The sequence below is a fragment of the Phoca vitulina genome, unplaced genomic scaffold (genome assembly GCF_004348235.1).
Source record: "Phoca vitulina isolate PV1807 unplaced genomic scaffold, GSC_HSeal_1.0 scaffold36, whole genome shotgun sequence".
NCBI lineage: Eukaryota > Metazoa > Chordata > Mammalia > Carnivora > Phocidae > Phoca > Phoca vitulina.
In genome coordinates this window covers 17,370,137-17,383,649 of record NW_022589739.1, presented here as the reverse complement: position 1 = coordinate 17,383,649, position 13,513 = coordinate 17,370,137, and the positions used below count along the sequence as shown (strand labels likewise).

The following is a 13,513-nucleotide window of genomic DNA, read 5'->3' as shown; positions in this document are numbered from 1 at the left end:
TTGTTGTTGGTGCATAGGAATGCCACTGACTTTTGTGCATTGATTTTATATCCTGCCACTTTCCTGAATTCCTGTATGAGTTCTAGCAGTTTTGGGGTGGAGTCTTTTGGGTTTTCCACATAAAGTATCATATCATCTGCAAAGAGTGAGAGTTTGACTTCTTCTTTGCCAATTTGGATGCCTTTGATTTCTTTTTGTTTTCTGATTGCTGTGGCTAGGACTTCTAATACTCTGTTGAAAGCAGTGGTGATAGTGGACATCCCTGCTGCGTTCCGTGCCCTTTTTTTGACATAGTCCTTTTTTTAAAAAAAAATCTTGGTTACTTATTTGTATTTTTTTTTTTAGTTTTATTTCTAAGTAATCTCTGTACCCAATGGGGGCTCGAACCCACAACCCTGATATCAAGAGTTGTCTATTCTAACAACTGAGCCAGCCCCTCTTATTTGTATTGATAGATACATTTGAGTAGAAACATTTCATGTAAAACCTTAAAATAAAACTTTATTTTTTAATCATTAAGTGACACTAGGATCATTATTCAGAATCGTTGTGTCTCTGGGGCACCTGGTTGGCTCAGTTGGTTAAGCCTCTGACTCTTGATTTCAGCTCAGGTCATGATCTTGGGGTCATGGAATCCAGCCCTGCCTTCACCTCCTCAATCAGCAGGGAGTCTGCTGGAGAATTCTCTATCTCTCTGTCCACCCCTCCTCCCCCCCCCCACTCTTGTATGCTCTCTTCTCTTTCAAATAAGTAAATCTTAAAAAGAAGAATCTCTGTGTCTCAATTTTCTATTTTTGCCATGTAATTATTTAGAATTTATTTCATTAATACCCACAGTTTATATTAATTTTGAAATGATCAGGATCTATAAATAAATCTATTACTAAAATAGGGAAAACTAGTGAATATATAACTGGCTTATGAAAAACTACTTGACTTCAACTCAGCCTCTGATTTTGGTCATTTTCAGTTTTAGCAGATTTTTGTTAGTGATTATTTATTAATGTTTTGAAGAGATAATCTGGAAATTTGAATATTTATTTGTGTCAGGGAAGCTCAACTTTCATGCCTTAAGAATAAATATGAGGGGCGCCTGGGTGGCTCAGTCGGTTAAGTGTCTGCATTCAGCTCGGGTCATGATTGGGATCGAGCCCCATGTGGGGCTCCCTGCTCAGTGGGGAGTCTGCTTCTCCCTCTCCCTTTGCCCCTCCCCCTGCTTGTGCACTCTCTCTCTCGCTCTCAAATAAATAAATAAAATCTTTAAAAAAAAAAAAGAATAAATGTGAATTGAATGAGTTTATAGGGGAGTGTTTTATAAGCACCCTTTAATCATACTATAATATGGTTCTCCATATAGTTAATTTACTAAATTAGCAAAGTAGTCCTGAAATGAAATTCACTTACCATCTCTCCCTATGAATACATACATTGAATGAAGTTCTGTTCATGATGTCTTACCACTTCAACTATTTCCTGTATCAACCTTGCATAGTTGTTTAAGTGATAATTCTCTCCTACTTTATAGATGAAGAAAATATGACAGAGAAAAATAATTATAATTATTACTGATCAGTCATAATGCTTAAAACAATTTCTAATGTACAGTGTTTTAATTAGATCATACCCTAATGGATGATGTGAGAGAAGTGTTTAGGTGATGTGTTTAAAGTTAACTATGCTTAAATCTGGGTTCCTCTGTTTACCATCTGAAGGCAGATTGCTTAATTTCTTTGATACTCTCTTTCCTGCACTTTAAAATGAGGATGATAGTAAAGTTATTGTGAGGAATATATACATTTATATTGTATATCGACTTGTGTAATTAAGCACTATGCTGAGAAATTGTGGTTATACTAATGAATATAGTACAGCTCTGGGATCTGTAGATGAGCTTCAGGCACCTGTGGAAATGCCTTTTATTGTAAATAGTAGCTCTTAGTTTTATTTAATATGTATATTTTCTGGGGAAGTACCATTGTTTTCCACAAATTCTCAATTTGGTCTGTTTATGCTTCATATACTTGACATATTCCATGACACGGCATTTCAGTTACCTTTAAATTGACGCAATAGTACTACTTTTGACAAATGTGGGGAACTGTCTTGTCCATATAAGTCTCTTATTTTTGTGAACGTTGAATGTGAAAAGCATTGTGTTATTTTTGGCGATTGTTATTCTTGCCTGTCGCCAAAATTATCATCTTAGTTGTCATTAAAATACATTATGTACCCCAAATAATGTGTACGACATTATCCTACTTGGCCCTGGTGCCATCCTTCCTAGAGTCTGGTATTTAGATTCGGATGCCAAACTCTAAGAAGAACATTAGTAGAGTAAGTCCTTTATGTGAAGAACCACAAAGAAGATGATTGAATGAGCTGAAAATATTTGATCCAGCAGAAATTTAGGGAGATAGAATTATCTTTAAACATTTAAAGGATTGATTTGTGTAAGAGTATTTCTCTCAAGCAGTGAGCCAGGATCAGTGGATACAAATTATGGGAAAGTAGAACTGAGCTTAGATAAGTGAGAATGTTTGCTTTTTTATATTGCAGAGAAATTATTGTCTTAAAACTGATAGATGATATTAAAAGCATTTTCTAAACTTGTAGGAGTAGGGTGTTTAAGGAGGCAATACTCTTTTTAGCAAGAAATTCCCTTAGAAACTGAGATAATAAGTGAAGAGCAAGTAAAGCAAATAGAATTTTGACTTTTTTATTTAATATATTATAGTTCAATATTTTTCTTCATTGGTGAATATTGTTTTTACTAGTGAAATGAAAAATCTGCTTCTCTTGTTTAAAACTATTTCTTTAAAGTAATGCTAATTTTCTTGGAGATCTCTGGTGTTGGAAACATGTTTCTGCCTGACTCTCAAAAGAAGATATGTGACAAAAGTTATCTAGTCTTTAGAATTCTGGGATTTTTTTTTTTAAGTTGTAAGTCAGTCTTTTTAAACGATTGATAAATTTTAAAATGTGAACTTTGCAATTTAAATATCAAATGAAATATTTTTCTAAAAATAGAGATCCATAAAAAAGGAATTTTCTATATTTGATCTTCTGAAAATTTAATACCTAGACAATATACAGTGTTTGCTCTCAGACCACAAAATGGAATTAAACTAGAAATCAGTTGTAGGAAGAGATCTTTAAAATCCCCACATATTTAGATATTAAGTAATACACTTCCACATAGCACATGGGTCAAAGAAGAAATCTCAAGACAAATTGTTTAAATTATTTTCAATTAAATGAAAATGAAAATATAACATATCAAAATTTATGGTTGAAAATTTTCAGTGAAAGTAATACTTAGAAGAAACTTCTCATATAAAGCAAAGGCTGATTCTTTGAAAAGATCAGTAAGATTGATAAGCACTAGCCAGGCTAACTAAGAAAAAAAGAGAGTGGACACAAATTAGTGATATCAGAAATAAAAAACAGGACATCACTACAAATCCCATGAACATCAAAAGGATAATTAAGGAATACCATGAATAACTCCATGCCCACAAATTGGTAACCCAGATGAAATGGACCAATTCCTTGAAAGACATAATCTGCCAAAATTCTCACCAGAAGAAACAGACAAATATGAACAGGCCTCTATCTGTTAAAGAAATTGCATCAATAGTTAATAACCTAAAACAGAAAGCACCAAGCCCAGATGGGTTCACTAGTGAATTCCACCATCATTTAAGGAAGGAATTATACCAATTCTCTTGAATCTCGTTCAGAAGATAGGAGAAGGAATAATTCCTAACTCATTTTATAAGGCCAACATTACCCTAATAACAAAATGAGACAAAGACGTTACAAGATAGGAAAACTTTAGACCAATATCTCTCATGAGCATAGATGCAAAAATCCTCAAAAATTCCTTTTCAACATCATACTTGAAGTCCTAGCTAATGTACTAAGAGAAGTAAAGGGAGTAAGAGATAGAGATTGGGAAGGAAAAAAATAAAACTGTCTTTATGTGCACATAACATGATCATCATCTATGTAGAAAATCTGAAAGCATTAACAAAAAAACATTCCTGGAATTTATAAGTGATTATAGCAGGGTGGCAGGAGATGTGGTTAATACACAAATATCTCCTATATATCATCAATGAACATGTGGAATCTGAAATTTAAAACACAATATACCAATTATATTATCTCCCCCAAAATTGAAATACTTAGGTATAAATCTAATAAAATATGAACAAATCTATCTGAGGAAAAATACAAAACTCTGATGAAATAACCCAAGAGGAACTAAATAAACAGAGAGATGTTCCATATTTGTGGATAGGAACACTTAATATTGTCCAGATGTCACTTCTTCCCAACTTAAAATCTATAGATTTAGTGCAATCATAATCAAAACCCCTGCACGTTATTTTGTGGATATTGACAAACTTATTTTAAAATTTATATGTAAAGGCAAAAAGCCCAGAATAGTCAACACAATATTGAAGAAAAACTACGTTAGAAGACTGTCACTAACTGACTTCACAACCTATATAAAGCTACAGTAATTAAGACAGTGTGGTATTGGTGAAAAGAGGAGACAGATATAGGGACACCTGGCTGGTTCAGTCAGTGAAGCATGTGACTCTCGATCTTAGGGTTGTGAGTTTGAGCCCCATGTTGGGTGTAGAGATTACTTAAAAAAAACACACACACACAAACACACACAAGAAGACTAGACAAATATATAGTGTAGTGGAATAGGGAGCCTTGAAATAGACCCATATGAAGGAGCAAAGGCAGTACAGTGCAGAAAAGATAATGATGCTGGAAAGAAAAGGATATCCATATGCAGAACAATGAATCTAGACACAGACCTTACACCCTTAACAAAAAATAACATAAAATTAATTATAAACCTTCTTACAAAATGCAAAACTATGGAACTCCAAGAAGATAACACAGAAGCAAATCTAGATGATCTTGGGTTTGGCAATAACTTCTTTGGTATAGCACCAAAGGCACAATCCATGAAAATATTTACCAAAGATGTATTTGATGAAGGCCTATTATCCAAAATATACAAAGAACTCTTAAAACTCAACAATAAGAAAATAACCTTATTTAAGGGACACCTGGGTGGCTCATTTGGTTGAGCATCCAACTCTTGTTTTCAGCTCAGGTCATGATCTCCGGGTCATGGGGTTGGGCCCACCTTGGGCTTCCTGCTCAGCGGGAAGTCTGCTTCCCTTCTCCCTCTCTCTCTGCCCCTCTCCCTGGTCACACTCTCTTTCTCTAAAATAAAAGAGAAAGATTATTTCTTTCTTCAAAAGAAATCTTCAAAAAAAAGAAAAAAGAAAACAACCTGATTTAAAAATGGACCAAAGACCTTAAAACATGTTCCCAATGAAGATATACAGATGGAAAATACACACATATATTTGTATATCTGTACAGATTACACTTTTCATGTGGTCCACATCATATATCATCAGTGAAATATAAATTAAAATGAGATACTACTGTACGCCTATTAGAATGGCCAAAATCCAGAACACTGACAACAGCAAATGCAGACAAGGATGTGGAGCAACAGAAACTCTCAACCATTGCTGGTGGAAATGCAAAATGGTATAGCCATTTTGTAATACAGTTTGATGGTTTCTTATAAAATTAAACACCATATGATTCAGCAACCAAATACTCCTTGGTATTTGCCCAAAGGAGTTAAAGAGTTATGTCCACACAAAAACCTGCACACAAATGTTTATGGCAGCTTTGTTCATACTTGCCAAAACTTGAAAGCAACCAAAATGTCAAAACTGATGAACTGAACACTTAAGAACACTTTCATTTCAAAGTATGTAAATTATACCTCAATAAAAATGTTTTAAGAATTGTAATGATTTGACAATCATTTTCAAAAAGCCGAATTCTAAACAGTGTGTCGAGTTTTTATGTATCCAAAATGACAAACTGTCAAAGACATTTCTAAACCATATGCTGCTAGTATAGCACAGTGATTGAGAAGATGGTCTTGGAAGTCAGACTATAATTCAGTTCTGCCTTTAATCTGTACTAACTGTGACCTTAGGCAAATTACTGTACCTCTCTGCGATGTTCTCACTTTCCTCCTCTATAAAATGGGGGTAACACTAGTACCTTTTTAATCAGGTTATATTGGAATTATATGAACTAGTTCATGTAAAGTGCTTGGAGTAGGCCTGGAACATAGTAATTACTAATGTTAACTTCTGTTATTGATACTAATGCTGTTGATATTACTCATTAATGTATGTCTTCCTTCAGGTTCTTGGCCCCCATAAGAAATACTGTCACTCTCCATTATCTTCCCTATTTTGTCACCTCATTAATTTGGAATTAAATGAAAAAAGATGTAAAAGTATTATATACTATAATACTTACAAAGAATTGCTATATTCAGGGGTACCTGGGTGGTTCAGTTGGTTAAGCGTCTGCCTTCAGCTCAGGTCATGATCTCAGGGTCCTGGGATCCTGCCCCAAATCTGACTCCCTGCTCAGTGGGAAGCCTGCTTCTCCTCCCACTCCACTGCTTGTGTTCCCTCTCTCGCTGTGTCTCTCTCTGTCAAATAAATAAAATCTTCAAAAAAAAAAAAAAAGAATTGCTATATTCACACTGTGCTGTGCTCTGGAAATGCAGACACTTGATGCAGTTTCTTAAGGAGTTCCAAATTGCGGGAGAAAGAGACAGGGAAGTAGTAAATGGTAATAAAGGGTCATAAATGTGATCTGTGATGGAAATCATTCTGGTGTGCTGTTTAGGACCCAGTACCTAACCCATACTTGGCAGAGGATGATGTCTATGCTTGGATTTGTTTTTGTTTTGTCTGTTTTTTTGTTTTGTTTTGTTATGGTATTGTACTGTCAGCTCAATTGCTTCTTTAAGGATTAATCCCTACCACTGAGTCTTAACTCTGAACAACCCTTAGACTAGGAAGAAAATCATATTCCACAATATAATAATTAGGATGATATGCTCCATTTCACCAAAGTCTAAATTAAATTTCGGTACAGATAGTAAAACACAAGAGTTTAGAATCTGTTTAGTCAAAGTCAGTCAGTCTGCTTGTTAATCTGACCTTCTAACCTTTATACCTCAACATATTCGTCCCATCTCAGTTAATAGCAGTCACATCCTTTCACCTGCTTGGATCCAAAACTTGGGGGCACATTCTTGACTTTTCTTTTTCTCTCACTTCACATCCACTCTATCAGCAAATCCAAACAGCTCTATGCAAAGTGTATCCAGTGTGATCATTCCTCATCCCCTTGTCCAAGCCACTGTCATTTTTGTTTTTTTAAGATGTATTTATTTCAGGAGAGGGAGAGCGTGCGCATGCACACACCAGTGGGTGAGGGAGTGGGAGGAAGAGAGGGAGAATCTCAGACTCCCTACTGAGCGAGGAGCCTGACGCGGGGCTCCATCTCACCACCCTGAGACTATGACCTGAGCCAGAACCAAGAGTTGGGCGCCCAGCTGACTGAGCCATCCAGGCACCCCTCATTTTTGTTTTTGATACAGTTCGGTGGTTTTTCATATGTTCACAGAGTTGTGCGGCCACCAGCGGTGTCAAATTCCAGACCGTTTCCTCACCCCGTAAAGAAATCCTGGACCACATACCACATTAGCAGTTTTAATCACCATTCTCCCTTACTCAGCCAGCGGCATCTGCCAGTCTGCTTTCTGTTTCTATAATTTGCCTATTCCAGACATTTCATAAACAGAATCATACAATATGTGCCCATTGTGTCTGGCTTCTTTTGGAGAGCACAGTCATTTCGGAGTTCATTTATGTAGTTAAATCAGTACTTTGTTCTTTTTTATGGCTAAATAATATTGACCTGTAGGGATATACCACAGTTGTTTATTCATCCTATGCTTGTCTTAGAAAGGGTAGTTGGGGTAGGCATGCGGAACACTCCAGGCTAAGAGCAGAGGTGCAGACACCTGATACCCTGAGAGAGCATGGTATTTTGGAGGGATATATCTAATACACCTGAGTGAAGGAATGTTTTAGAGCAACAAAGCCAGCAATGGAGGGAGAGAGAGCAGAACACTGAATTGTTATCGTCCATAGTCTATTTTCAGAGTTTCTACAGATAGTGGTAAGAATTTTGGGTATAATTTGAATATGTGTTTATTTATAAGAATCCCCTCTGACTAGTTCAAATTTGGGATTTTTAAAAATAGTTCGCGTACTAAATCTCATTATTAGATCAAAATAGAATTCCAAAGATGGATCGTTTTCTGTTTTCATATAGCATATGACTACATGAAGCTTGCATTTTGACACAGTAGCCAGGTTATTAGGTTTTTAGGGAGTTCTTCAGTAAATTTTTCTGCTAAATTCCATTGTTTCTTAGTCCAATAATTGACATGGATTTTGTAGCAGTATTGGTTCTCTTCTAATGCTTAGAAGCTTTTTAAAATAGGTATAGTGAGCAATTTAAATATATTCAGTTCCCAGAATGACTTCAAAAAATAACAAGAAGGTTGAGGCACTTTTTACATATGGAATTCTTAGTGTACTAAGAGAAGTAATAACATTAAGTGGATAGAGCCTTAGGTTAGAAGCAGGTTGGTGTAATGAAGTTAGGAAATAGGAACTTTGCCAAAAATAAATTTTTTTAAAGATTTTATTTGTCAGAGAGGAAGAGCACAAGCAGGGGGAGCTGCAGGCAGAGGGAGAAGCAGGCTCGATCTGAGCTGAAGGCAGATGCTTAACCGACTGAGCCACCCAGGCATCCCAAAAATAAATTTTTTTAATGTATCTAAGTTTTACTGTTATTTTTTGTGAAGTGGAAGCAGTGCCAGAGAGGATTCTGAAAGGTCTTAATCTGACCTCCTACTATTAGATTATTAAAATTCTAAAACTTCATTTTATTTGTAATATGTGTAACCTGTGAATTCATTCTCATACACAATATTAATAATACGTATAAACCTGTGTGCTCATTCCCATACATAATGACAAAATGATTGTCATTTTAATTACTGAAAGGTATTGTTTTCCTTAGGAGGCCATTTTAATAACATTCGAGTGAATCCTGTCTTTTATAGGTAAGGAAGCTGAAGCCTAGTGAAGATAGAAGACGTGTCCAGAGGCACATAGCCATCTAGGTTAGGAACAGGAATTCTATTTATTCATTAAATATTTCCTTACTTAAGAGCCTACTTCATGGGGGGGAAATCAGAGGGGGAGACGAACCATGAGAGACGATGGACTCTGAGAAACAAACTGAGGGTTCTAGGGGGGGGGGGTGGGAGGAGGATGGATTAGCCCGGTGATGGGTATTGAGGAGGGCACGTTCTGCATGGAGCACTGGGTGTTATGCACAAACAATGAATCATGGAACACTACATCAAAAACTAATGATGTAATGTATGGTGATTAACATAACAATAAATTTTTTTTAAAAAAGCCTACTTCATAAGGCAGCGTCTCTGCAATCACCAGAGTTGAGCTGGGATGGAGGTGGCAGGGGACAGGAGGATAGAGGACATGTGTGGCATGACAGATAAGAACAGAAGTAATTTCATCTGGAACTACATAGGATTAAAGGTGCATACACAGTGTTTTGACAACACAGATGGGAAGATTATGGTGTTGATTAATTAACTCAGTGGCAGATCTAGAACTGACTTTTCCATCTCTTAGTCCAGGGTTTCCTTTTTCTCTTCACTGTTACACATTGCTTATCTGAGAAGGTGAAATATCCAAGTGAGCTTTCTTGTTTGTAGGTGGCATTTAAATCAGCCATCTATCACAGCTCTTATCTGGGTATTAAAAATAGAGAATTGATAAGTTAAATCTTATTTATTTGGGATTTTCTTGTATTTTTGATTCAAATTGAATTCCCTTCCTGCAGTTGTAAGCTGTAATTGACAGAACAACATTCAGATTTCTAAATTCTTAGGTTTTTTAACTGTGTTATAAGAGCTGACTTTGTTGTAATTACTCAGAAAGACCTGGATCATAATTTTATAACAGTATCAAATATTATTCTTTCTCTAGATAGAACAGAGTTCTTACTTACAAATGTATCAAGAATATGAATCATTTTTGTTTAAAAAAATGCTTCTTCAAGGAAATTTTACATTGCTTTTGTACTCTTTAGAGATTGCATAGGACTTTTAAAAATGATCTAACTCTGATTTTTGTTTAATTTTGTTCCTACTGTTCTTTTCAGCCAAAGAGATTTGCATTGCCATTTTAATCAATAGAGAGTATAGATTTCTTCCTTTTTGGAAAATAATGTATTTTCGTATACTTTCATTCCTAATAGTTAGATTCAAGGTTAATTAAGATGAGGTGTACCAGTGTTTTGGATGTTCTTAAGTGTGTTTTTCTTTTTTAAATTTTAATTTCTAACAGGTATTATTCTGAAAGCTCTTTAGAACAGAATTAAGATTTTTATGCTGTTTTGTTTTTTCCCTTATTTAGAAATCGAAACGAGTTGGCTGAGACTCTTGCCCTCCTGAAAGCACAGATTGATCCTGTGCTACTGAAAAACTCTAGCCAACAGGACAACTCTTCCCGGGAAAGTCCCAGCTTAGAGGATGAGGAGACTAAAAAGGAGGAAGAAGCACCTAAACAAGGTTTTTTTTGTGTGTTTTGTTTTGCTTTGTTTTGTAATTTCTTCTCTCTTCTTCCACTCCTATTTCCAACTATATTAATTAGAATTCTTTCAGTTTGAAAAATTGGAAGTCTTCTTGTAGAGGGAGGTTGATTTTTCTTTTCCTTAATGAAAAATAAGAAGCAAAAAGCCATTCAGTACTTTTCCTCTTTTATATTGTACATTTACAAAATTTAAATAAAAAAAGTTCAGATCATCACAAATATTTTTTACTAATTTTAAGAATGCAGAGATACTTAGTGAACTCCTTTATTATTGTAGTTAAATATGCATAAGAAACTTTATCATTTTAACCATTTTTAAGTATACAATTCTGTGGCATTAAGTGCATTCACATTGTTGGGCATCTGTCAACACCGTCCATCTCCAGAGTCATCTTTGCCATCTGAAACTCTCCCCTTTAAATACTGACTCCCCATTTACCCCTGCACTCCCCAGCCCCTGGTATCCAATATTCTGCTTTCTATCTCTGTGAATTTGCCTAACTCTTGGGATGTTCTGTCCAAGAAATCATAGAATATTTGTACATTTGTGACTGGCTAATTTCACTGAGCATAATGACAGGCTGAATAATATTCCATTGTATGTGAATATCACATTTTGTTTATTCATCTGTCTGTGGACAGTTGGCTTTCTTTCACCTTTTGGTTATTGTGAATACGGCTGCTAGGAACACGGGTGTACAAATAGCTGTTTGAGTCACTGCTTTCACTTCTTTTGGGTATATACCTAGAAGTGGAATTGCTGGATCATATGGTAGCTTGAGGATCTGCCATACCATTTTTTTACAGCTGCTGTGCCATTTTACATTCCCCCTAGTCATGTTACTTTGCTGTCTGCCAAATGCTGCACGTGCATTTCCATTCAGTCATCATAGCAGCTCCTTGAGGGAGCTGCTGTTACTATTGTTTCAGTTGTATAGATGAGGGAATTGGGAAGTTTATAAACTTGCCCTAGGTCCTATAGATAATAAAGTGTCAGAATCTAGATTTGAACCCTGGTCCTTGTATCACCTATACTCTTCAACTACAGTGGTCTAGGGTGGTACTTCTCAAATTTTAATATGCATGCTGTTTACCTGATGATCTTTTTACAATGCAGACGCTGATTGAATTGGTCTTTTGTGAAGCTGATGATTTGCCATTTTAGCTACCAAGGACCTAGGTGATGCTGATGCTGCCGGTCAGAGAACCACACTTTGGATAGCAAGGTTACAGGGGCAGTTTTCTCCTAACCTTGTATTTATTTAAATACAGCAAAGTCTTTCAGACAGCTGTTGCTGATGTCTGAATGCTGATATTTTAACACTCAACGCAGTTAAGAGAGAGTCTGTGGGGGAGGACATCTCTTTAAAAAGTAGCGCAGGAGGAGGATCAAGACATGTAACCTTTTTTGGTTTTCTCCTTTCTCTTTTAAACAGTGTCTCTTCTGTTTCTCTTACTCTAATAGCAAAATGTGCTTATTCATTCAGGAAATACTTATTGTACACCTACTATGTGTTAAGCACCATTTTAGACATGAGACTTCAATAAGCAAAGACAAATCCTTGGCTTTTGTGACGTTTTCACTAAAGTGGATAAAATAGCTGACACATACCATTGATCATGTGCCAAGTAATGTGCTCAGTGCTTTACATGCATTAAGTCATATAATCTTCACAACCACTCTGTTAGGTATGAAATTAGTATTTCAGTTTTTTTATGGGGTTTTTTGGGTTTTTTTCCAGATGAGAGAAGGGAGACAAGGAGAGGTTTCAGTGACTTTCCCAGGGTCACACAGCCTGTTAGTGGCATACCCAGTGTTCACACCTGGGCAGTCTTTGGTCTTTCTCTGGGGTTTGTGTACTTTAGATGCTGCAGAAACACATAATTTGAGGGAGTCGACAGTTTTATTCGGCCCCTAAAGCCCCATCTCTTACTCACTCCTCTTATGTGTAGTTATTGTGTTCTGTTCCAAGCAAGACCAAAGAAATGGGATTCCGGCTTACCATTTTTATTACTTGCAGATGTAAATAAATATTGCCCTTGGGCAGGGAGAGGAGGGAGAGAGGGGATATTTGGACATCAGACATCAGTAAGACAAAAAATAAACAGGAACTGGGGAAAGAATAAAACAGCTACTCTTATTCTTGCAACTAAAATAGATTTTTCTTTAATTGTTAGTTGAATTGCCATGCTTTGTATCCAACCTTAGTAAGTTTTTTTTTTTTTGTAAGTGCCAAGAAAAAATGCATTACATATAAAAGCAGGCAAAGAAAAGATCCAAAGATGGCATCATATGTCTTTATTAAAACATTCACTAACTGAGTAATTAAATTGGTTTTTTATTTCAAAGGTTATTGAAATTGTCTTTGAAAAAGTCTGAATTTCTTAAACTGGCATTCAGAATCTCACAGTCTGGCCTCAAACGATGTTTCTAGTGTTATCTCCCACTAGTTTTATTTTGTTTTTTTGTTTCTTTTTTTATGTTAATCACCATCCCACTAGTTTTTTACATGAGCACTGGTTCTGGATTATCTAGATGCCTTTATTTTCTCCTTGTGTCTTGGGCATTCCTTCTGTGTCCTTATCATGCTTTTATCTCCCTGAGATACTTTTCCTCCACTCTGGGAATTCTAGTTATTCAGGGCCATCTGGAATCTCAGAATCTTGATCCTTTTTCTAAGTTCTGCTAGCACTTAAATACTATTTTTTCCCCACTTATATTAGAGTCAGTCATACTACAAAGCTTGAAGCTCTCAAATACTTGCTGACTTGTTCTTCTCAGATTGTGATAGACAATAGATTTCAAAGTGAGTGAGTGTTAGGTATAACTTAAGCCCTTCTCTGTCTAAGACCCAGGATATCTTGTCTGGTGGTATACTACCTAGAAG

At 35.9% G+C, this 13,513-nt stretch overlaps 1 protein-coding gene across 1 annotated transcript in view; it reads left to right on the top strand.

Annotated features, from left to right (window-relative positions):
• The window catches only part of RSF1 (remodeling and spacing factor 1), a 165,817-nt gene that overhangs the window by 94,379 nt on the left and 57,925 nt on the right, over positions 1–13,513 (top strand). The window contains exon 5 of the mRNA XM_032427334.1: positions 10,449–10,603. Within this exon, the coding sequence (XP_032283225.1) occupies positions 10,449–10,603 (155 nt within the window). The remainder of the gene's footprint in view (positions 1–10,448; positions 10,604–13,513) is intronic.